The sequence below is a fragment of the Catharus ustulatus genome, chromosome 1, assembly GCF_009819885.2.
Source record: "Catharus ustulatus isolate bCatUst1 chromosome 1, bCatUst1.pri.v2, whole genome shotgun sequence".
In the NCBI taxonomy this organism is placed as follows: domain Eukaryota; kingdom Metazoa; phylum Chordata; class Aves; order Passeriformes; family Turdidae; genus Catharus; species Catharus ustulatus.
Window position 1 is genome coordinate 140,825,474 of NC_046221.1, and position 23,011 is coordinate 140,848,484.

The window sequence follows — 23,011 nt, forward strand, 5'->3', positions numbered from 1 at the left end:
GTCACTCACAATCAGTGCAACTTCTCTGTTTTCCTCCAGCAGGGGAACCTCAGTAGTTCATGATTTTATTATTGTTCTTCAATTTCATACAATCTGTTCCTGACCATCTGTACCCACTCATGCTGAGAATATCAATACTGTAATTTTCCATCTCCCTCATAACTTGAGCTGATTTTTCCAGCTTGCAGCATTGCAGGTACATGCCAGGATCTTGCACATAACATGGAGCAGCAGATACTTCAAGGTTTGAGCTCCTTGCCGAGATGGGATTGGACTGATGCTTGTTGCACAGATCCGTTTGGGGCTATCCACTAATCCAAGGAACTGAGATGGATATTGTCGTGGCGACAAAATGAAAGCTTTGTCAGTAATATTTCTAGAGGAAGATGGTCAGTCTTGTATCCAGCTCCCACACTTGAAGAATCGAGAGAAATTTCTGTCTGGCCTCTATCTTTGATTTACCCTGCCTTGGTAGACCTGTCAGGAGCTTGCATAATCCTGCTGACACAACTTTGGACCAGAGCCTCCTAAGCAACCCAACACAGCAAGGTACCAGCTTCAGAAATGGGGAAAAATGTGGGTTTGCCTCTGTGGGGTGAGTGTGCATGCATGTGCACATGTGTACTTTGCCTAATTCTGGCAATTTGTATTCTGCTGTACTTAGAATTAAGCAGGTTAATTTAGCTTTTCCTCTATTTTTTCATATCTGGTGCTTAGAGGATTTGGAAAATCTTATTCTCAGCCACCAGCTAATTTCATAGAAACTACTACAAATGTTATATGTTGTCTGGTGGACTATTTTAGGATTTTAAATTTTTTTTTCTTCACATAATGTCTTGAAGTAAAATACTTGTAAATGGCATGTGATTAGAAATCTGATAAATTCAATCCTTTCAGTATTTAAGTAATCTTTTGGGTCATGCAGACTCTATGTTTGTGTGTGTGAGAATGTGAGGGAAAGTAAGCACACATAATGGGCTATAACGAGAGATTTCAGTGATGTAATAAAGCACAGGAGTGAAGTTCAGATAGTTTATGGTCTGCTTAATAGAAACTCTCAATAGAATAATACCTCTATAAATCAAAATTTGTCCATTGCTTATTTTAAATATGTGACTTTGACTCATGAATCCATGACCTGTAGAAATTTCTATACCTTCCTAAGTCATGCAAATTTTGCCTCTTAAAACCCCAGATCTTGCTTTCTTGAGTAATTAGCTCTGTTGCACCCTACACTGTTGTCCTATATTTTTCACTTCATGTAACATCACCATTTTTGGGAAAAAGAATTGTGCTAATTTTTCTTCATTTTTGAAAAATAATGTAGAATTAATTGTACCAAAACTGGAGGAGAGGCAATCAGTATAAACATGGTGTAGAACCAAACTGGGAAAAAAGTATACACAAACAGAATAATTTGTGCTACTTTCTTCATGTTACCTTTTTCCTGCTTCAGAGGTCAGATCACAACAAACTGTCTATTTGAAGGACATGTGGACATCATCCACTAGGGAGACAATGTACTCCTCTCTATGAAATGGTTTAGTCAGCTAGTGAACAGGTTTACCTTTTTCTCTTTTTAAGATATTCTGTGAGAGAATAAAGCAAAGCTTTGCACATCCTTCTCATCCTATGAACGATAGAAAGAAACATGGCATAAAGCAGTGGAATTAAATGCTTGCTGAATATGAAATCACAGACAGTAACCATGTAGGGCAATAGCAGATTACTTTATGAAAGCCAAAGATGTTACATCAGGTGGACAAAGTCACAGGAGGCAACTTTCTGACTAGAAATGAGAAGTAGTTCCTTGTGAGAAAAGCAAACAGCCATGTGTCCAGCAGGCCCTCTTTGCTCTCAGCATGTGTCAGCAGTGCTGTAGCTGTTTGCAGTCATCTGCTACTGCAGGCTAAAAGGCTTTACTGAAGTTCAAGCAGACAACATCCACAGCCTTTCCCTCATCCATGAAACAGGTCACACCATCACTGGAGGAGATCAGGTTGGTCAAGCTGGACCTGCCTTTCATAAAACCAACCTTGCCGGGCCTGATTCCCTGGTTGTCCTGTATGTGCCCCGTGATGGCATTCAAGATGATCTGCTCCATGACTTTCTCTGGCACTGAGGTCAGGCTGACAGGCTGAAAGTACTGACAGTACTTCCTTGAAACCTTGTTCCAGCCTTTCTTGTAGATATTTTCTAATTTCCAGACAGCCAGGACCTCTCCAGTTACCCAGGGCTATTGGTAATGACTGAAAGCAGCATGGCAAGCTCTTCTGCCAGCTCTGTCAGTAAACTTAGGTGGATCCCATCTAGCCCCATAGACTTGTGGATGTCTAAATTACACAGCAGGTTGCTGGCTATTTCCTCCTGGATTATGGGGGTCTTCATTCTGCTCCTCTTCTCAGAGGACTGGATATCCAGAAAAAAATTGGCCTTGCTATCAAAGACTGAAGCAAAGGAGGCATGAACTACCTCAGCCCTTTCCTCATCCTATGTCACTGTTTCCCTCTGCATCCAGAATTGTCAAATGTTGATTTGTCCTACACACCTCTTGGAGTGCAGCGATTTGTACATAATAAGCAATGCTTTATTTTAGTGTATAACTAATTTTTCTGTGTGTTTATGGCTGAGTTTTTAATGTGTTACAGACTCTTTTTATAGGTTTTGAACTCTTGACAGCCATAAATACTTTTGAAAACAACTGTGATTGATGGATGAATACCTATGAAATCCACAGTATCACCAGCAAAATGCCATCAGCTGTTATTGATGGTTTTTTGCTTGGTATCTTTTGAAATAGCTGGCACAGGGGAGATTATGTACACAGAACGTGGCTACTCATCAGATCAGCTCATATTCATGACAGAAATAGAGGAAAGAATGCACCCAGATAAGTAGAGAAATTTATTTGGGTATTTAATGTTAACACATTCAGTGGGAAGTAAAAAAGGTTATTAATCTGCCCATGTTATGGAGAGAAGTACTGCAGTAATGAGACAAGAATTGTAAGGACAGGACTGCTTTACTGAAGCAACTATAAACATGTGCCCCTCAGTGCAGGTTGAACTTTCTTGCTTTTGCACATGCACCAGGTTTATTACCCACCCCCTAAATTAAGGTGTAGAACAAATTCTGTCCACTGTGTGGTCAACACTTAGGAAGTCTCAATACCTGCTCAGTTTGCTCTGTGGGAGAGTGTGTACATTTGCTGTGCAAATATTTCCTGTGGAAAAGTAGAGACGAGATTGGGAAGTCTTTCTGCACAAGGGTATCCTCTTTGGCTTTGTAGTACATCAATTGTGCAGCACTAATCTGAGCTGTATATGATGCTTAATGACATTTAGGCTGAGCAGCTGTGTTAACTCAGTGTTTCATACTCTGTTACTATTAGGGTAGTTACTGGTTCCATTCTTTTCCAACTCATAAACCCCCTGCTTTTGAAAGTGTCATCCACTAATTTTATAGTGGATGTAGTCCCTTTTGTAAGAGACAAGGCAAACTTTAGCAGCTGATACTCTGAAGTATTGTCTCTCTAAAAGATTCTCTGCACACTGGCAGTAAAATAACTCCTTTTGCATTCAAAGAAGGAGATTCTCTGCACCTTTTTTTTATATACGTCTTTGAAATATAAGAGGAAATGTCAAGAATGAACTTGTATTTTATTATTTCTTCCCTTCCATCCTTTCCTTTGTAAGACCATTCTTTACAGAGATTTATTTTTTTCCTGTCCACTATAAAAATAGACTGTGTTCAAGCACTGCTGCTCCTACTTCACTATCATCAGGAAAAGATGGAAATAAAATTATAAACTTGTCATCCATTTATATTTTAACCACCTTTGTCTGACAGCAATCCTAATATACACTTTTTGCATCCATTTGTAAGATGTAGCATAAGAAAGGTAATAATTATCCTCAAAGGCTATGTATTTGCTGAGACTAATATTGCCAGTAAAAATAGCCTAGCTTTTGTGCATGTGAATCCCTTCTCAGAATGTTTTGATTTTCTACTTATTAGAAAATCATTATGAATGTGATTATACTAATGTAGCTAGTGAATGAATCTTGTTTTAATAATACTTCTAAGTATGGCAGAATCCTGGTCTGAAGAGCAGAACACAAAGCAGCCATCATCATGTTACTACCCGTTTGCTGACTCTCATTTGGCCTAATGCAATTTTCCCCTTAGCCTAGTAAAATGCCAAAGTTGATTAATGTTGATTAAGACTGTTCATAAACTTTTCATGCTGCACAGTTTGATTTTATCTGAGGCATGTCAACTAGGATCTCATGGGGAGCTTTTTCAGGGAAACAGTTCTAGGAAGTGTCAAATAAGTGCTAATGATCTCAATATACAAGAAAGAATTTTTTTCCAATTAGACTTTATCTTTTGCCATTCTAGTGCCTTCTGTCTTGGGAGTATAAAATGAATTTTCACTAGATACTGGCTCCTTTCTTCATGTACTGGAGCTAAAATCATAATGTATGCCTGCTTGAATTAAAAAAAAAAAAAACAACAAATTAAATTGCCTGTACCATTATGCTTTTAGGAACAGTTTCACAGTGCTGCCACTTCTGCCTTTACATACTATTTGAATTAATTGTACTTCCTGATAATTTTCTGGTCATTTGACAGATGTGAAACTTAGAAAGGTAGATTTCTAGAGAGAAAATACCAGATGCTAAATCTTAATTTTCATCCCTTTCAGGCATGTTTTCATTATCAAAGCTACTCTAGTCTGAATCTATGAGAATTAACTGTAGTTGAAAATTCAAACAGCTAAGGCCCTGCTGCCTTTGGATTTTGAGGAAAACAAAGAGTCAAACCAGCATTTTCTATCTCTTGCCAACGGAGAGGTCAGAACTTAAACTGGATGCAGTGAAAAAGGGACCTCAGTAATGGGCTGGTTTTGCATGAATGGATGTTACCTTGAGAACTTTCCACTCATATGCTACTTTGGGAAAAGTATAAAGAATTCTACCCAGCAATGGTGCTCTGTCTCCCAAATTGTGTCTCATTTTTCTTCAAAGATCAATGTAACACCACCTTGTAACCATGTCCATGAAAGAATAGTCCTCTTCCACTTCTCCAGTGTCTTTATCTGTTGTCTTCTCATTTCAATTGCATTTGTCTGAGTTACCCATCTATTGTGTTTTGTCTGTGGCTGAGTTTTCTGTGGCAATAGGCTGTTGCCTGTGGTTTTTTTCCTATTGATTTCTAGGGCACTAGACTCTTCATACACGACTAGGCTTTCTAAGCATGACTGTAGTAATAATAATGATGATGATGATAATAATAATTATAATTATTATTATTCAGTATATTATTAATACTTTTAATAATGAATAATAAATTAAGAGACAGAATCACAGAATAGTGCAGTTCATGGGAAAAAAAGGAAAAAAAAAACGAAAAAAAAAAAGGGCAAACAGTCATTTCTATCTTGAATAAAATCAGGCGATTTGGGGCTTTCAAGATGTCATTACAATAGGAATGAATATATTCCTCAGATCTGGAACAGGATATTCTGTACCAACTCTGGAGGACAATCTTATGACTGAATTAAAAAAAAAAAATCACATGGGACTTAAGAATACTGGTATTTCTTCTGAAGCAGCTTGAGTTTCAGAAATGCAGGAGGGGTCAGGGAAGAGGGATTAGAAGGCAGCAAAGAGGGAAGACAATGCTGCATCCATCACTTACAGGAACATATAATGTTCTAAGCACCAATTATGATAATGTGAGCCTGTGCTTTATGTGTTGAATAATGTCTATACACTCCTTATTTTGAAACCAGTGTAGTATCTGACAACTCAAAACAATTAAAAAGAAACCAGAGTGCTCAAGATGGGGACAATTTTTAATACTAATAAAGGTATTAAATACCAATGAATGGTCTGCAAGTGACCAAAAGAAATAGACTCGTGTGGTTTTGGTAGGATTTTTGATTCTACAATTCTTTTGGCTGGACAATTGGAACATTGTTGATTTATTACTATCAGGACTGTTAGATTTTAAGAATTAACTTGCTACTAAGTTACTTAGAAACATCACTGGTAAAGGTTGAAAATCAAATAGAAATGTATAACCAAAGAATTGTCACTACATGAAATTTTTAGGTTCTTTCAAAACTTCCTCCTTTGACTTTCAGTCAACTAACTGAACAATAAAAATTGAACGGTCAAATTCAGGCAGAAAATGTGTTTAAGATCCTATAAAGATTTTAGCCTGCACCTTTAATGCAGCATTTTTTATGTCACAAATATGACAGAATATTTCAAATTGAGCATGGAAACAGAACTGCAGGAATGAGACATAATAAAGATTATAGTATTCATCATATTTTCAAACTTATGTACTCTGTGTCTGTGTATAATGCTATGAACAAAACATCCAAGCTGCAGAAATCATGTTTATCAAGTATCCCATTCATAGAATCATAGAATGCATTTTTTTTCAGGTTGGAAGGAGCCTTTAAAGGTCATCTAGTCCACCACCTCTCTCAGCAACACATTCCAGTTTTACTACCCCATGATAAAAAAATCTTCTTTCTATATATCTACTTCAGTTTGCAACAGGCGGTACTAAAACATATCTAACTTACAGACCCTCTTTAGGTACTTAAAGGCCACATTAATGTTCCCAGAGCCTTCTCTTCTCCAGGCTGAGCAACCCCAACTCTCCCAACCTTAAACCAGAAAACTATCTAATTGATCTGAGCCTCTCTTCAGTTTTCAGCCAGCTGCGCTTGGAGAAAACCCACCTTCCAGAGCCTCTACCATATTGCATTTCAAAATACAAGCTGGATCCCAGCTCCTCGGTCCACTGAAAGAAGGCAAATCAATCTGATTGATTTTGGAATAAGGTTGAACATCCTCCATAACCCCAAACAGTCCCCATGATGCCCATGGAGAAACCCCTGTCCTCTAATCCAAAAAGTTTTTGTTAATGGTTCTCCTTGAGTAAGGAAAGGGTTTGGAAGTGGGTAAAAAATACACACTTCAGCACAACTTAAGAAATTCAACACTGACTCAGTAAAGATACTGATCATATGCATAGACTGGAGAAAAAATGTATTCTGTAAATAAAAGACCAATATCTTTCCATCTACTGCAGACAGATCCTTAGCACCAGTGAAATTGGAAGGAACTCTTTCACTGAGTATAGTTGGTTATGGTCAGTACAGTGTATACTATGGATGACCCTCTTCTATAGGGAATGAGAGAAACAATTAAAAAACCTAACTCCTACCCATAAGTACCTAGCATTGTTCAAATCACTTGTGGGGAAGTATCCAACTAATAGAAATTTGCTTGGAGCTTAAAAAAAATTGCATCGAGAGTAGCAAAATCCTCCTGAAAGCAGTCAGTGACAATTTGGTGACATTATATAATATGTCCTCAATTTAGACAGGAGAAAGCTGGGAAAGATCCAAGACTGCACCAGAAAAACAGCCCATGATGGTTGGATAGCACTTAGTACAGGACCTGGAAAACACAGTTTGTTGAAGTGTAGTTTTTCCTTCTTCTATGGGAATTTGAGGACTCCTTTGCAGATTTCTTCCATGAAATGCCCTGCAGGATACATTTCTTGGTGGTTATACATCGGATTTGATCCACTGGGAGTCTGAGTACTGGTCATTTTCAACCAAGAATATGTTTTTAATTTTCTTCATTCACTGATCTATAACAGAATACTTAGAAGTTCCCTTCTTGTCAGCTACATAAAAATGTTTTCTGAGTTTCAAATTGCGACAGAAATAACAAATAATTAGTTACACTGGATTTTTTTCCTTATACAAAATGTTATAAAGCAGATGTCAGCATTTCCTTTCCAGAGAAGACTTACACTTCACATGCTTCAACAATGAATCTACCAACTCATTTAGTAGTTGCTATGAGGAAGGAAATGGGAGTAAGTATAATGAGACCCTTAGTGAAAGACATTTTATGGTGATATATAAAACTAGGTTACAATATCACTGTTTCCTTGGGAACCCCTTATGTCTAGCAGAACTGAAAAGGAACAGATAAAAAAGGGTATCAGAAAAAATATATTAATAACTCTGGTGGTGTCAGTACATTTAGATAACTTATAGAAGTCACCAAAAGAAAGTATCACATGCCTTTGATATATGATTAGAGTGAATTTTCATTTACAGATTTTTGCAGTGAAGAACAATTTCAACAGAAAATTGTAAACCAGGAATGGGAATCTGTTTTTCTGGAGGCTGGTAGTGAGTTCAGAATAAGAACTGAAAAGAACGGGAAGGGCAGGTACTTGGAGGTATATGAATGGGATGGTCAGAATTAAAAATGAATGCTTCTTAAAAATAATTTCTGTAAATGATCATACTACATGATAGTATGAGGATTTGTTGGCTGATTATAGAGTACTGTTGATCCCATTACATTGGAGTGGCTAGAGAAGTCTGTGCTGTGAGTATGTTTTCATCAATATGCCACCAGGGTAATGTAAATAACAGTAACAACATGAGACAATTCTGTGCAGGCTGACAGGAACATGAACAAATAATGTTCGTTTCTAATTGCTGAGAAGTGTAAGGAGTGATGGGTAGAACTGATTTTGAGAAAGGAAGGTAGAAGCTTAGAAAGGTCAAATTGAACCATTTTTTCATTGTCATCAAGACAGGATGTCTTCTGCCCTGAATCTGCTCTCTCTTTTCAAAACAAATAGCTAGATAACATATGGAGATTACAGTTCCTGTCCCCGTATTTGTTTGTTTACAGTTACCCATTTAATGGTAGGGGATTTAGTGGAAACGGGGCAAATACCAAGGAGAAAAGAAAGGTCTTGAAATTCTACAGTAATGCTAAGAGCAAGTATTTGTAATTTGTGGATGAAAAAATCACAGGCTCATTGAAATGAAGCAGACACTGTAAATCCAGAGAGTTCAAGGGTAAACATCCATTGGAAAGAATTTCAGCTGAATGAGGCAATGCACCAAAAAATGTAGTGATGTCTTGCAACCAAAACTACAGCCTGAATACTACTTGTGTTTATGGTTGAGGCATGGCATGAAATATTCTTGAGCCAACTGTGTAACCTGACAGGAGGAGTGACTACTTTCAATTGGTCTGGCTCCTTGTAATCATTCTTAGAAATGATTGAGTGGTTTCTCTTGTTCTTCACTTCCCTGGGATAAAAATGTATTTTCCAAATGCTTCTGTACAGTTAATTCTTCCATTCAACATTCATAGATTGATAAAGAAAGTACTATCTTTGGTAATCTGATGACACATGGTTCTGCATTTCCTCTTCTTTTTGACTTCGATGCCAGATTTATCTAGTGCCTGGAAGAAACAAGGAATTCAGTGAGAGCCAGCTGGCTGGAATCCAGTCTGAAAGGTGAAGGTGATGTGAACTGGAAGAGCAGAATGTTTTCAGGACTGAATGAAAAATCATACAGTTTATTTTACAAGGATATCTGCTTAAATATAATACGCTCAGTGTCTTACACGTTGGTTTATGTTTTTTAACAAAGGCTCTATTATACACAGTTTTACATCAAGGAGTGGAACAGTCTCCTTCAGCTAAGGATGCCAGTGACCCTTCTTAAAAAAATTAAAATTTAATGAATATACGTGCCTGATAATAGGTAAAGATTATTGTTAAGACCTGTTTTACCATAGCAAACTCTCCTGTCCTTCTGACAATCTGTTCCTCCAGAATTTGTTTCCACAAAGGAATGCTGCTTTCATCAATATCAGAGGCAGAACTCTTCAGTTTGTGGAGCTGCATCCTAGAGTTTATTTTCTGTGGAAATACAGCTCATAAGGACCATGATAGGTTCTGGAAGACGACTTTTTTCCCCATGTCTTTACACCTGGTTATAAACTGATGTCATGGCAGATTACAAATAGCACCAGCTCCGAGACTGTATGATCTGGAATGAGATTTCAAACTGCTCAAATCAAACCTTTAAAAATCACTTTATTATTGCTGCATACACTTCGATGTTATCCAGCACTGGTGTTATGTCTCATAAAATGAGAGAACAGCAAGCAGAACTCTATTGTTTCTTACAGAGTAAAACCATACAGATTTGGATTGAATTGTTTCTTTGGCATTCTTGTATAGGGTATTTCCCATTTATTTTGTCTGAATAGCATCTCGGGTACTGTAGGATACTTCTCCCAGAAATTGTTTCTTGCCTCAAAATGACGGCGCAGGTGGGGGATTTAGAAGGTAGCGAAAGAGTTTCGAGAGGTTTATTGCACAGCTACCTGGTGCCCATGTGGGAGGAGAACTTTCTTCTCCAAGCTTCTCTCATGGGTGTCACATTCTTGCTCTTCTGGGTTAGAGGAATCTGTCCAGACAGAGGCTGGGATAGATTTCACACCCTGCATGGGGTGAAGGACACTCCAGCAGGACCTTATGTAGGCGATCGTGGAGCAGCAGGTCTGTTGGGCTGGATTCGCACGGCTGAACAGCGATGCGCTTCCCGGCTCGGGGGAACCGGAGGCCGGCCCGGCGCACACCCCGCGGCTCCCTTGATGTTTGTTGCTCTGCGGTTGTCTGCCCGAACTGCGGACCGTGCCGTGGGGCCTACGAGGGGACGGGGATATGGGTGCTCTGTTGCCTTCCCGGGGGCTTCCCCCTCGCCTTTCCCACTGCCTCCACCTCCTCGCCCCCGCGCCATATCCTCCTCCCTAGGGCTGCGCTCGGGGACCGGCCCCGCCGAGCGGGTTCCCCTCTCCGGCCGCCCTGCGGGTGGCAGGAGCTGCGGGAGCGGCGGGAGCGGCGGCCACGCAGCTTCTCCCCGCCCTCCCCCTTGCCCCCCCGCGGCCGCCGGGCTCGGTCCTCCCAGCGCGTCGCCGGCGCCTTGGCTCCTCCTTGTCCTTCCTCGCGTGATTTTTATCGCGTCCATTTTTTGTGCGGGGATAAATAAATAAATAAGGGCAGCTGCCGCCCGCCGCCCCCCGCCGCCAGCCCGCGCGGCGCCGCTAGGGGCGGCAGCCGGGCCCCGCATCGCCCCGCGCCGCTCGGCTCAGGAGAGGGAGGCAGCGGGGCGATGCGGAGCCCCCTCCCGTGACTCCGGCTCTCCGCCATGCCATGGGTTAGGCGGACTCCATCCCGCAGCCGAAAGGGCACCAGCCAAGCGAGGCGGCGGCAGGAAGCGGCGCGGTCCGGCAGAGGAGCGGCGGGAGGCGGCGGCGGCGGCGGGAGGCGAGCGCGGCGCCCCGCGGCCCCTTCCATGGACGGCGGCGAGGAATTATGAGCCGCGGCCGGCGGCCGGGACTGGCGCTCGCCCGCTGGGGCTTCCCCCGCTGCGCGCCCCGGGGCGCCGGGGCTCCGCTCTCGTACGGCACCCCCCTCGACCCCCCCGGCAGCCGCTGCCCCCGTCTCCTGACCCCACGACGCTCGCTCCGTTCCCCCTCTCCCCGCTGTGCGCTCGGGGTTGGGATAATCTCGCTCGCACCCAAACCACAGCGCTCCCGCGGCTAATCCTGCCCTCTCCCCTTTTCCTTCCCACCCCGCCCCCGGCCCTTCCTCTCCCGGCGCTGCCCTCTCCCCTCCCCGCTCCCCCTGCTCGCCCCCCGGGGCCCCTCCGTCCCCGTCCTCCCGCTGCCGCCGGCGGCCCGGCGGGTGGGTGCGAGGTCGGGGCTGCCGGGCACCCCGCCCCTCCCCGGCTGGGCCGTCATTCGGCTGCCGGTTGATTACAGGGTATTGATTTGTATGTGCTTCTCCCGGCGCCGGCCGCTCCCGCTGGTGCTGCTGGAGTTCGGGCAGCGCTTCTCGTAGCGGCGGCGGCAGCTCCCACCAAACATGTCGGCTCCCGCCGGGCCCCGGAGCGGCCCCGCCGCTCCTCAGCCTCCTCCGGCCCCGCAGCCCGAGATGCCGGACCTCAGCCACCTCACGGAGGAAGAGCGGAAGATCATCCTGGCCGTCATGGACCGCCAGAAGAAGGAAGAGGAGAAGGAGCAATCCGTGCTCAAGTAAGGGCGGGCGCATCCCTTTCTCGTCCTCCCGGGCCCGCGGCCGTCTCTCCTCCGGCCCCCGGGGAGGCACGGCCAGGGCGGGAGAGAGGAGTCGGGCGGCCGGGGGCGGGCAGGGGCGCTCGGCGCCGGGCGAGTGTGGGGCAGGCGGGAGGGACCCGCGGGAGCGGCCAGGGACGGGGCAAGGCTCGGCGCCTGCCTTGGTCGCGCTCCGCGGGGCGGCTCCGGCTCCGCACGCCCCGGCGCCGGCGGGAACCAGGCGCCCAACATGGCCGCACAGGTGCCGTCCTCACCCGGCGTGTTCCATCGGGACCACGGGGGTGGGTCGGGGCGGCGGTCGGCGCCGCCGGAGGGGGCGGACCGGCAGCATCGGGCCTGGTGCTGGGGGCGCGGCGGGCTCCGCGCTGGTGGCGGCGGCCCTGCCTGGCGGAGCGGCACCGCCGGGGCCTGGGCTCCGGCCGCCTGCCTGGGTGGGTTTGCCACAGCCGCCATCTTCCCCCGACAACGTGTCTGCCGCCCGCCCCCGCCCCGCTGCTCTTTCCAAGCGTGAGCCCCGGCGCCGGGGAAAGCGGGACGGCCTCTGCCTGCCCGGCGCGGGCCTGGGGGCAGCCCCGGCCCCAGCTCCGGCACCGGGAGCTGTCCGGAGCGACCTGGCTCCGCACTGGGAGCTAGCTGTTCACAGCAACCCTGCTCGGCTCGGCACCACGAGCTGTCCATAACCACCCTGCCCTGCCCAGCACCGAGAGCTGTCCGTAGTCACCCTGCCCTGCCCAGCACCGGGAGCTGTCCACAGCCACCCAGCTCAGCACCGGGAGCTGTCCACAGCCACCCAGCTCAGCACCGGGAGCTGTCCCCAGCCCCTCTGCCCTGCCCAACACCGCGATCTGTCCACTGTCACACGTCTCAGCACCGGGAGCTGTCCACGGGCGCCCTGCCCGGCCCAGCACCGGGAGTGTTCGGGCAGGAGCGCGGGCCCGGGGAAGTGCAAACTTTCCCCGTACGCTGTGCCCCATTCCCGAGGGTCTCCTTGCAGGCGCGGGGGTCCCACTGCCATGCACGGCGTGGGTCACGCCCTTCCCCAGTCGGGCTGGCAGACACTGAGTAAACTAGAGAAAACTATTCTCCCTTCGTGATGGGAGTAACCACGCTGACTTCTATACCTTAAAAATAAGCAAAGCTACTGCTGTCGTGGAGATGACTTTGATGAGTGCGATGAAGTTGGAGTTCTAAGCGTTTTTTTGGTACCAAAATTGGAGCTGTGTCTTGGACATTTTAATTGCAGCTAGCCTTTCACACTCAGCACCTGGAAGATGTCTTCTGGGCTTTAGTTGCTGATTTTAGAATCTGTTTCCAAGATTCATTGCATTATTACTAGCATACCAAAAACTTCAAATATAATTTGTGTGACAGCTCTTAAGTGTTGAGGAGATCTCCTAAAACAATTTCAAAGTCTGTTTAAAAAGGTTTTTTGTTGGATGAACATTCTGAAGCACATCAGTGTAGTGTGAGACTTTCTTTTGTCACCACATCTTATTCTCTTGTTTGCTATTGAGATACTTTTATTTTGATACAATTTAAACGTCTTTATTTTATTAAATTGTGTGATATATCAAATGCTAAAATGCAAATTTTTGTCTAAAATTTCTGCACTCTTAAAAATTGCTAACAAAAATGGAAGTTCAAGTTGGAAGCTGCAGGAATTCAAGGAATTAAGGTTGCATTTTAAATATCTAATAATAGCATTAAAATTTTAAAGAAAACTACTGTCAACTTTTGCTGTGGACAGTCGTATTTATGATCAAGTATAAAGTACGATATCAGTACAATAGCTTGAATGGTTAAGCTTGAAAAAGGAGAATAAACTGTTCTCAAGTAATGGTAAGATAAAACTAACTTAAGAAATGAAACAGAATTGTTTTCATTTGTAATATTCAGAATCTTGGAAGCAGATAATAGGCAAAAAAATGTCTTCATCTAATCTAAAGATAAACTTTATATCTGGTTTAGTTTCTCATTATGTCTCACTAAAAGTGTCCTCTTGAGTTCTATGTAAGCTTCAAGGGAGATAGTATGGTGTAAAGTTTATGCATAAAGGATGGCCTAAAGCAGCAATATTAGGAAAATCCTCTTGTCAATGGAATTCGAATAGATGGCCACAATATTTCAGAGGGTAGTGAGAAGTGAGCTGGTGTCAGATGAATAACTCATCAGTTTCATTTTTCTTAAAATGAAGTGTCTCCTTGAACCATCAGGTACATGTTTATTCTAAAAATATCCACAGATTTATCAAGCACAAAGTCATACCAGCATCTCTATGTAGCTATTACTGAATTTAATTCTCTTGAGAGATATTTTCCTTCTGTCAAAAGAAGAGAGAGAAGAAAAAAGAAACCCCCCATGTTTATATGAATGAACTACTGTTATTGCATAGAGATAAATATAGAGCTAAATCCTGCTGCAGTCTTTGTTCAAGTGTAATTCTCCTCGAAGGCAAGCTTCTTTTGAAGTGGAAGGTATTTTTGCCTCAGCAATAAAATTGTGTCATTTCATTCCATGGAGAAATATAGCAGCATAAAAAAAAAGATACTGAAAACAAGAGTTGACATCTAGAGATATTAACAAGAACTATTCAAATGTTGAAGAAAGCAGCAAGCATGTATTCCCTCTATTTTTTTTTTTTTTTTTGTAATTTATGGTGATTGAGTGTCAGTATGAATGGCTAGTCCCTGGGCTCTACTTCCTTTTTCCATTCTATTTCTATCTTGTGTTTTTCAAATTCTTATGCTGTGCCCATCACTGTGGTATTTGAGCATTTTCCAAAAGAGCATTAAGTAGTGTGACTCACATCTGTAATGTGGACTATTTATTCTTTTCCTTTCACTCCCTGGGGTAAATATGTGTGGATTTAAAATAGATACATAACTTCTCCTTATGCTTGTTTTACTCTTTTTGGGGAAAGGAAATACAGATGGTGTTGAGTTGTAATCTGTAGTAACTAATAGTGATCGGGTCAGCATGAATTCTTGCCAGGATTTGATGGAACATGATGGCATGGAAAGCAGAAGCTTTCCAGATTTGCTCTCTCCTTTGGCCTGGTTTGGTCTGTGAAATACACTGAGCTACAGTTGTGCACTGTATTCCTGAGGTGGAGCTTCTGCTTTAAAAAAGACAGGTGCCAAACTCTGCTGCTTTGGCTGTCTCTCTTCTGGAATTTTTGGGACCTTGGAGTACATTTTGAGTGTAATGTGCTAAGAAGGTGTCTTTTTGACAAGGTTATTGAATATATATTTTGCATAACATTTTATATGCGTAATGCATGACAGAGTGAATTTATGTCTACTCTGGGTGTAAGTCTGCTGTTTAAAGAATATTTACATATTTTCAGCATGGTTTTTTTTGTGGATATTTTACTGACTTGGATAGAGGATAGAATTTTTGATGATAACTTTTCCTTTAAATTATGCACATCCTTCCTCTTATAAAATCTGGTTTTGTTTGTGTAAGCTTTTAAACAAATTTTAAACAGCACATTTCCTCCATACAGACTGATTTATGGGATGCTTTTTTACTTTTAATTTGTACTTTATTTCTGTATCAAAGAACTGTATTGAGACAATGCACAAAGGAAAACTAATTATAGATGTTAGGATGATGCCATTATTTATTAAGACTTCCATTTCAGTCTGTGTGATATGCATCTACACTTTCCTTCTTGAAATATCATGAGTTTCCAGCTCCTTTGCTGAGCAATATTAAAGATAAAATGCTCTCCTCATAGAGTCAGACTCATAGCTCTAAAAAATACATGTATTTCAACTTTTCATGGCTATGGAGAGTTTGGCTCAATAGCAGACAAATTTCCCCAGGAGAAATTTTGTTATTAAATCACCCAACTTTTCATATAATTGCAAAGCATCGCAGGTTTACCATGAGGTCCTTATAAAAGATTTCTTTTGAAAGTGTGTGGCTTTGTCAGCTGTTTTACCTAAGGGGACAAGAAAGGTGAACACATATTGAGTTAGCTAGAGGATGGTGGCTCTCTGTGAGTCCCCCTATCAAATCCAGGGTGAGCCTTAGGAAAGTAAAACTGGCTGCAGGCTCAGTAACTGTGGTAGTGATTGCACAGATGTGATAAAAATGGGGTGGCTACACTGAATGAAACAAAACCTCTGACAAGCAGACCTCAAGGAAGCTGGGCTGTGTGTGCTCTATGGCCCTGTGAGCGAGAGAGGTGTGGGGCAGGATGCTCACCTGGGGAAAAGGAAGCAATGACCATGACTCACAGAAGTGTAAATATCAGACTCACAAAGCTATTGTACTATTTTATAAATATCCTACTTTATATATAATCAGCTCTGATTTACACTGTCTTAAAAACGTTGTATGTTTTGGATTTGGATTTCAGGACTGGAGAGGAGAAAGAGATATATGTGGTGATTATTGATTTTGGTTTTGGAAAATGAAGATATGTATAGGAATTCCTAAAATTTATAGAATAAGGCAAAAAGATTTGGTTTTGACTAAATAGTAAACTAGGACTTCAGGCAATGTTAGTCAACTCATGCTTCCATAATTTTGCACTGCATTTTGTCTGAATTTGGAGTGCTGATTAGAACAGGTTGTTGCTACACCACTTATAATTTTGCTCTTGTTTCTATGCATTATAAACAAAATATGGTCCAAATGACTTTAAAAGTAATAACTTAATGCAGTGTGAAATAAGTGACAGTGGAACAATATACTATATATATATATATATATATATTTGAAGAAGGTACTTGCCCTCTTTCCTGCCCTGCCATGTCCTCTTCCCTTCCTACTACCTCATTCCACTCCCTTGTAATATTCTTTATCATCTCCTCTTTCTTTTGTTTTAATATTTTATACTGCTTTTTGGGCCTCTCTCAAAGTTGTCATTATTCCTTGCTCTTCACTCTTGTCACATGCTTAGACATTTTATACTGTAGATAATACTTGTCAGGTGGTTATGGCTTGTATCATTCGCTCTTTAAGAAGACTCAGTGTTTTCAATTGTTCTCTAAAGAATCTAACACACTTTTAGACACTGTCTACAAAGGATTAAAGTAGTACTTCCTCTTAGTGACTAAGCAGAATATATTTGGAGATTATACAGAGTGGCAGTTACCCTAATTATTTGGCTTGATAATGTTTGTGTTGAGTAAAGTTTTAGAAGCCTTCAGTAGTGCTGATGTTCCCATATTCAAGAAGTACAAGTAGTATCGGTTGGATGTAGATAGGCTTGACATTGTATAGGGCAGAGAAGCAGTGGAATAGATACAGGATTTAGTTAACAAAGAACCCCCAAAATAGACATTCAACACCAGATACTATGTGCCCTCTGTAATCTTGTAAAATAAGTATGTTTCTGCACTTCTCTGAAAAAAGTAGGGAAAAAACCATTTCATTTTACATCTGAAAGAAAGGACTGGAGACCATAATTTTAAGATGCTGGGACTGTACCTTAGAAAGCAGTGACTGGGTGAAATGCAGGTCTCTGGAGGTGAGGTTAGGGGACTGAATGGTCCATTCTGGGTTTTGCCTGCATGCATCTCTGATCTGGGTAACATCTAAATAAATGAGAATGTCAAATCATTGATTTTTCCGTTGAACCAATGGCTAATTAGTGTATATATTGTAAGTGTCAAAATACACAGAAGTGATAGGTTACTGCAGAACTGGTGTAAAATGTGTTTTTACCCTGCTGATGAGGTTTTAATATACTTGCAACATATTCAAATTTCCATAATAGGGAGGAAAAAGTAAAATAATAGTTTGAACTTGGAATTTTAATTCAGTGGAATGAGATTTTCTTAATACCACCTCTCACCCTTTTGATTTAGTGGCTTTCTTCAAGTTTTGTTACCATATTTACAGTCAGTCAGAATACTAGGGCAGTTTCTAAGACCATTAAGCCAACCTTTTCCAAGAAAGATTATTTTGGTGTGGTCTTTCCTTTCTCCCCAACATCTTCACTGATGATGCATTTTGACAGAAACTTGGGAAGATAAAACTCCGAAACACATGAAGTGATGAGTTATATCTCATCTATACCTGTTTTATTGCAACAGACATTATACATTAACAATGACCTTTGAGGTGGGGAAGATTTTTTAAATTAAGTTTAGATCACATGTGCTGTTTTAATAATATGTCTTACTATATCAAGGTTATTAGCTACAACTTACCTTAGACAACTTAAGAGTGGGCAAGTTTTTCTTTTAATTTAAACTCTTAAGCAGGAAGAGTCTCTTGAAATACAAATTGTCTACAAATGGCATTCAAAAGCAGTCATCGTTCAGACAAAGTTATTCATATTATAAATCTGAAGTTCATATTGACCAATATTGTTATCAATGCTTACTGAGTTCAGATCTCTTTTGTGGGACTACATGGTGTAACAGGAGGAACTGTTACATCCTTGAAGTAACTCTGTTGTGGGTATGTTATAGTTTATTAATAAAAACGCTTTACACCAAATCTCAGTAAACTCCAACAACTTAATCTCAGGAGTTATTATACTTCTGGTGATATAGTAACATTACAAAATCAGTGCTGACTTGAACAGCTGCTTCTGCATGATATCATGTGGTGACTGTGTCCTCATATAGTTTTTCCAAGCTATGGTCTTGAAGCTGCAAAGAGGCCTGAGACTGTAAGACTTGATGTAAGAGTTAATGTAACAGTAAGAGATAGTAGGGGAATAGCAGTGCATACAAGTAGTAAATATATGTGATTTTTGGAGAGTAAGAGTTCAAAGCCATTTCTGCTGTTTTCTGTCATTGAAGGTGGAAGGCAGTGTTTTTGTAATCTTGAATTTAACTATCAGCTGTCATCACATTACATGCTTGCAGAGTGATCCCAGTTGCATTTTGATAAAGAAATCAATCTCATGCATTTTGATAGGGGAAAAGTAATAGTCATGATAGTTGATGTTATGTGTCTGTATCTTTAGGAGTTTCTAAGTTTTTGTGTGAGGCCATAAAGAATATCTTTGATTTAAACTTTAAACTTTTAATTAAAAATATAGTGAGATATCCTGTTTGTTCTAGCACGAGTTAACAAGAGTTGAACTTGTGTTTCAAACAAGTCTGAGTGCTTCTATTTAGAAAATTCATAAGAAAATCTGTAAATAACACATAAAACCTATTATTTTCTTTGTTAACTGTCTCTGTGGGGTTGGTTCTTCCTTCTTAAATCTCATATGAGGTTGCTTAAATGCTTTCTGATGACCTATTCTTTATTTGACATTAATATTTTTAAGGTGAATCATTTCTTACAGCAAATATAATATTATATTTGTATGCAGAGTATTTAACAGGTCATAACATTGCTAGGTATTTGATATACCGTGGCATTTTGCTTCTGTGTATTTTTGAGGGCAGACCTCCTTTACAATGTGTACTATCTTAAGCATGTGACAGACATAAAATGTTCTCACCTTTAAATAAAATTGTGAGTTAGAAGCAGTTAACCAATTTTGGAAAATGGTTTATAACCAGCTTTCATATAACTTTTCAGAAATGTATACTCCAGTGTGTTAGAAAGAAAGCCTTTTCCATACAGTGTTTATCTAACTCTTTATGCATTTATACATTTTTCTGATTACAGAAAGGATGAGTGAGAAGCAATGATTTTAAAGCTGTTTAAAGCCCAGAGAACACATAGAATAATAGAAAACATTGCTGTTTGTGACCTCAACAGGTCTTCCAATTCATTGTTTGCCTCAAGGCATGACCAGATCTTAAGACAGCGGTTTCTGACACTTATTTGTCTAAACTAGCAATTTGCAATTGTGAGACCTCACCTAACCAGTGAAATAAATAGCCTTCCTGGCCAAGGCAAAGGGCACATAGCAAATGCACTGAATTCAAGTTAATCATCTCTGCAAGAGCTGTGTTGCCTATGTAGCAGAAAGTGAAGAGTGGGCCAAGCAGATCTTAGGGTAAAGCTCGTTTACATTTTTTCAAATGATAGATTATTACTGAAAGGTATGAGAGCAATGACTCTACTTCTGACTCAACCAGGAATGGAGATTTCTTGAATTCCCTAGATAATTTATCTCAGTTACTCAAAGTCCTTATCCTTACCACTAGAATTTTCCCCTTACTGTTAAACCCAAATCTCTTTCCTACCTAAATCTCCTTTTCTACTTACTCTGTCAGCAATGGAAATGCAATGCAGTCTGTTGTTTTTCTGTTTGCAGCAATCTTTTATGTGTTTCACAATTGTGATCATATCTCCTCCTGTATAGTCTCATCACTCCTTTCTGTGGATTCAACAGGTCATATTTTCTAGACTTCTGACCATTATTGCTACTGGTCTTTATATACATTTTTTGACTGATTTTTTTTTTTTAAATATAGTGTCCAAACCCAGACATATATTCCAAAAGTGTATGTGGAGAACATGAGGATAAAACTGTCTTGCACAGAACTCTTTCCTTGTATGGACAAGGGGTGTCTGGGGTTTTTGTTGTAATATAGCACTTATGGATCCATGGCGTGATATAGCACTTACAGATTAATGGTCAGCTTGTGATCTACTATCTCTTCATCATACTTTTCTACAACTCTTGTTGAATCAGTCATTCCTCATTTTGTATTTTGAATCTGATTACCTCAGGTATGCAGTGTTTATCTTTAGTGCCATTGAGTTGTATTCTGTCTGTATCAGATGCCTCTTACGAATTTTGCATTCAAGTGCTTAAATAAAATGCACAACAGCCCTTGGAGCAAGAGTGAGGACTTGCCTCTAGAGAGAGAGAGTATCCTAATCATGGAGATATTTTGACTTTCTCTTGCCTGCCCATACATTCACGTTCCTGACTGCACAATTGCATGCCTTCATTGTTAGGATGCAGAATAAATTTTTCCAGTTTTACCCATAACCTGTTCATTTGGGAAGAGCGAGCTGTGTTCAAATCTCTTCCTGATAAAGGAGGTCTTTCACCAACTTGGAAATACATAGATGTTATATTATTCTAAGGGAAACAGCTGTTTCTGCTTCCATATTTATTTATTCAGTAGGTGTGAGATGTTAGTTGACTTACAAAAAATTTGACAAAAATTTGAGGTTCCAAAAAGACATAATTAATAGAGGTTTAATGAAAATAAGAAGATGGGTAGTGGAAGTGATTGTCCATACTCCTGATTGAAAAGTCTACTGACACTATTCTACATACCAAGAAATTCTTGTAGGGAAGAACCAGCACTGGCATCAAAATAAATCTGTCATGAGGTATGAGTCCTCACAAAATCAGACTTCATTAAATTCAGCATTCATAGATCTGTTTGGTTAATGAAAATTATTGCCTCTGTTTTGGTATCTTTTTCATTCCTATGTTACATCATTTAGAGCTTGGATTATGCTATCTAAGCTATTTGGTTTTGAGCTATTTGGGGTTCTTCTGACCAGATCTGAATACCTACAGAGGAAGACATCCATGTCTGAAATCACTTAGGTTTAATTTGAAGCAAATGGAAATGAGGAGGTGCTTTTAGGATGTGATCCATCTCATCTTAAATTAGACATTTCAAATAGGCCAGATGAATTGCAGAGCCTATTTCTGGCTGTGGACTTAAAAAGAAGATAGAGTGAATATGTCAGACATAGAGGTCTATCTCACAGATTTCTGGAGCTACTTAAGGTGAGTCTGCCCTGGAAAGATCTGCCTTTGAGAGTATCTCTTCATTATTTGGTCTTACAAGAATGCTGTGGATGCTTTCCCTGCTGACACTGATGTTTCCCTAGAAGCTCTGTGTCAATCTGCATATTTTGCTTATATTTGTATCAATTATTAATTAGGATATGCTCATTTATCCATAACTTTACTGTTTGCGAACTCACCGCTGGGAATGTGAGTACGCTTCCCTTCTAGTCCATGGTTATTCTTAGGATTTGGTATATTTTTTAATACTGAATTCAGAAAGCCTTTGAAGAATCAGATCTAAAAGAAGACCTTGGAATATAAAATCTTTCCAGCATGTGGGATTAAGCATGCCCATCATCAAAAGAATATTGCAAAGAAAACCTTCCTATGCCATTCCCCAATGAGAATGACTATCAGATATTTTAAGGTAGACTCTCATAGATGAAGCTAGTGAGATTGCTAGATGGGAAGTCACAAACAGGATTTGTCTGCTACTTGTAGGCTTAAAACAATGTTAACATTAAGACCCAAAGAAAGCTCTGTAAACTCAGTTTGACAGTTTCTTTCCTTAGCTTACACACCATCTCTCTTTTGCTATGTATTGTTTTAATGGCATTTGTTTAGCTACTGTGTATTTAGGAGTTGATAGGTCACATTCCATGGCAGTCTGTTAAAAACATACTCTTGTCCTTCTAGGCGTTCTGAATCCAGCATTTCTTGCTTTGAAAGTCTGAATAAACAGGTATCTATGGAATATGTTGTATGGTATGAAATCAAATATATTTCTGCTGAATCAGGCCTAAGACAGTTTGGGAGCATGGGCTTTGATTCAGCATGCTTTCATTAATTTGGCTAGTCATTGCGATTATGATTCATTTCATTCTGTGTAACCGACTGCTGCACAGTAAGTGACAGCTGAACCCTGTATTATCTAACAGCTAGAAAAATAGCATCACTGTCACGTTTAGAAGGCTGAGGATTAGGCTTTTATCAAACACGTGTTTTTTTGCTAAATATAAAATACTTTAGGAAAATCTTAATTTTTTTTCAAACTACTTGTAATGTTGTGATGAAATATTTAAAAATTTTAAAATTAAGAATTTAATTTTGTTCTATGGATAGAATAAACCAGCTTGTTCTAGTTTTTATTAATGCATTAGCTTTTTGGATGGTAGTAAGGTTATGCCTATTGGAATTTTGACGATAGTCTGATTTACATATAAGTAATAAGTCTGAGAAGCTAAGTTTAAGTGAATGGTAAATATTTCTGAAGTGTTGATACTACTTTCATGCTAATACATATTACATCAGAGGAGATTTCAAGTGAAGCAGTAATTCTAATTTCTTTGTGGAACTTTACCAAAGATTCCACCAGATTTTA

General features: G+C 40.7%; 1 protein-coding gene and 1 long non-coding RNA gene across 2 annotated transcripts in view; one reads left to right on the forward strand and one right to left on the reverse strand.

The window, feature by feature from the left end:
• Positions 1–5,842: 5,842 nt before the first annotated feature.
• Positions 5,843–10,933, reverse strand: LOC116994504. Its single transcript, XR_004417503.1, has 2 exons — positions 9,649–10,933; positions 5,843–9,314 (listed from the first exon to the last, which is right to left on the reverse strand). It is a non-coding gene; the product is annotated as an uncharacterized LOC116994504 (long non-coding RNA).
• A 649-nt stretch (positions 10,934–11,582) lies between these two features.
• RIMS2 (regulating synaptic membrane exocytosis 2) overlaps positions 11,583–23,011 on the forward strand; it is a 387,858-nt gene continuing 376,429 nt past the window's right edge. Inside the window, exon 1 of the mRNA XM_033063078.1 lies at positions 11,583–11,960. Within this exon, the coding sequence (XP_032918969.1) occupies positions 11,791–11,960 (170 nt within the window). The 5' untranslated portion in view covers positions 11,583–11,790. The remainder of the gene's footprint in view (positions 11,961–23,011) is intronic.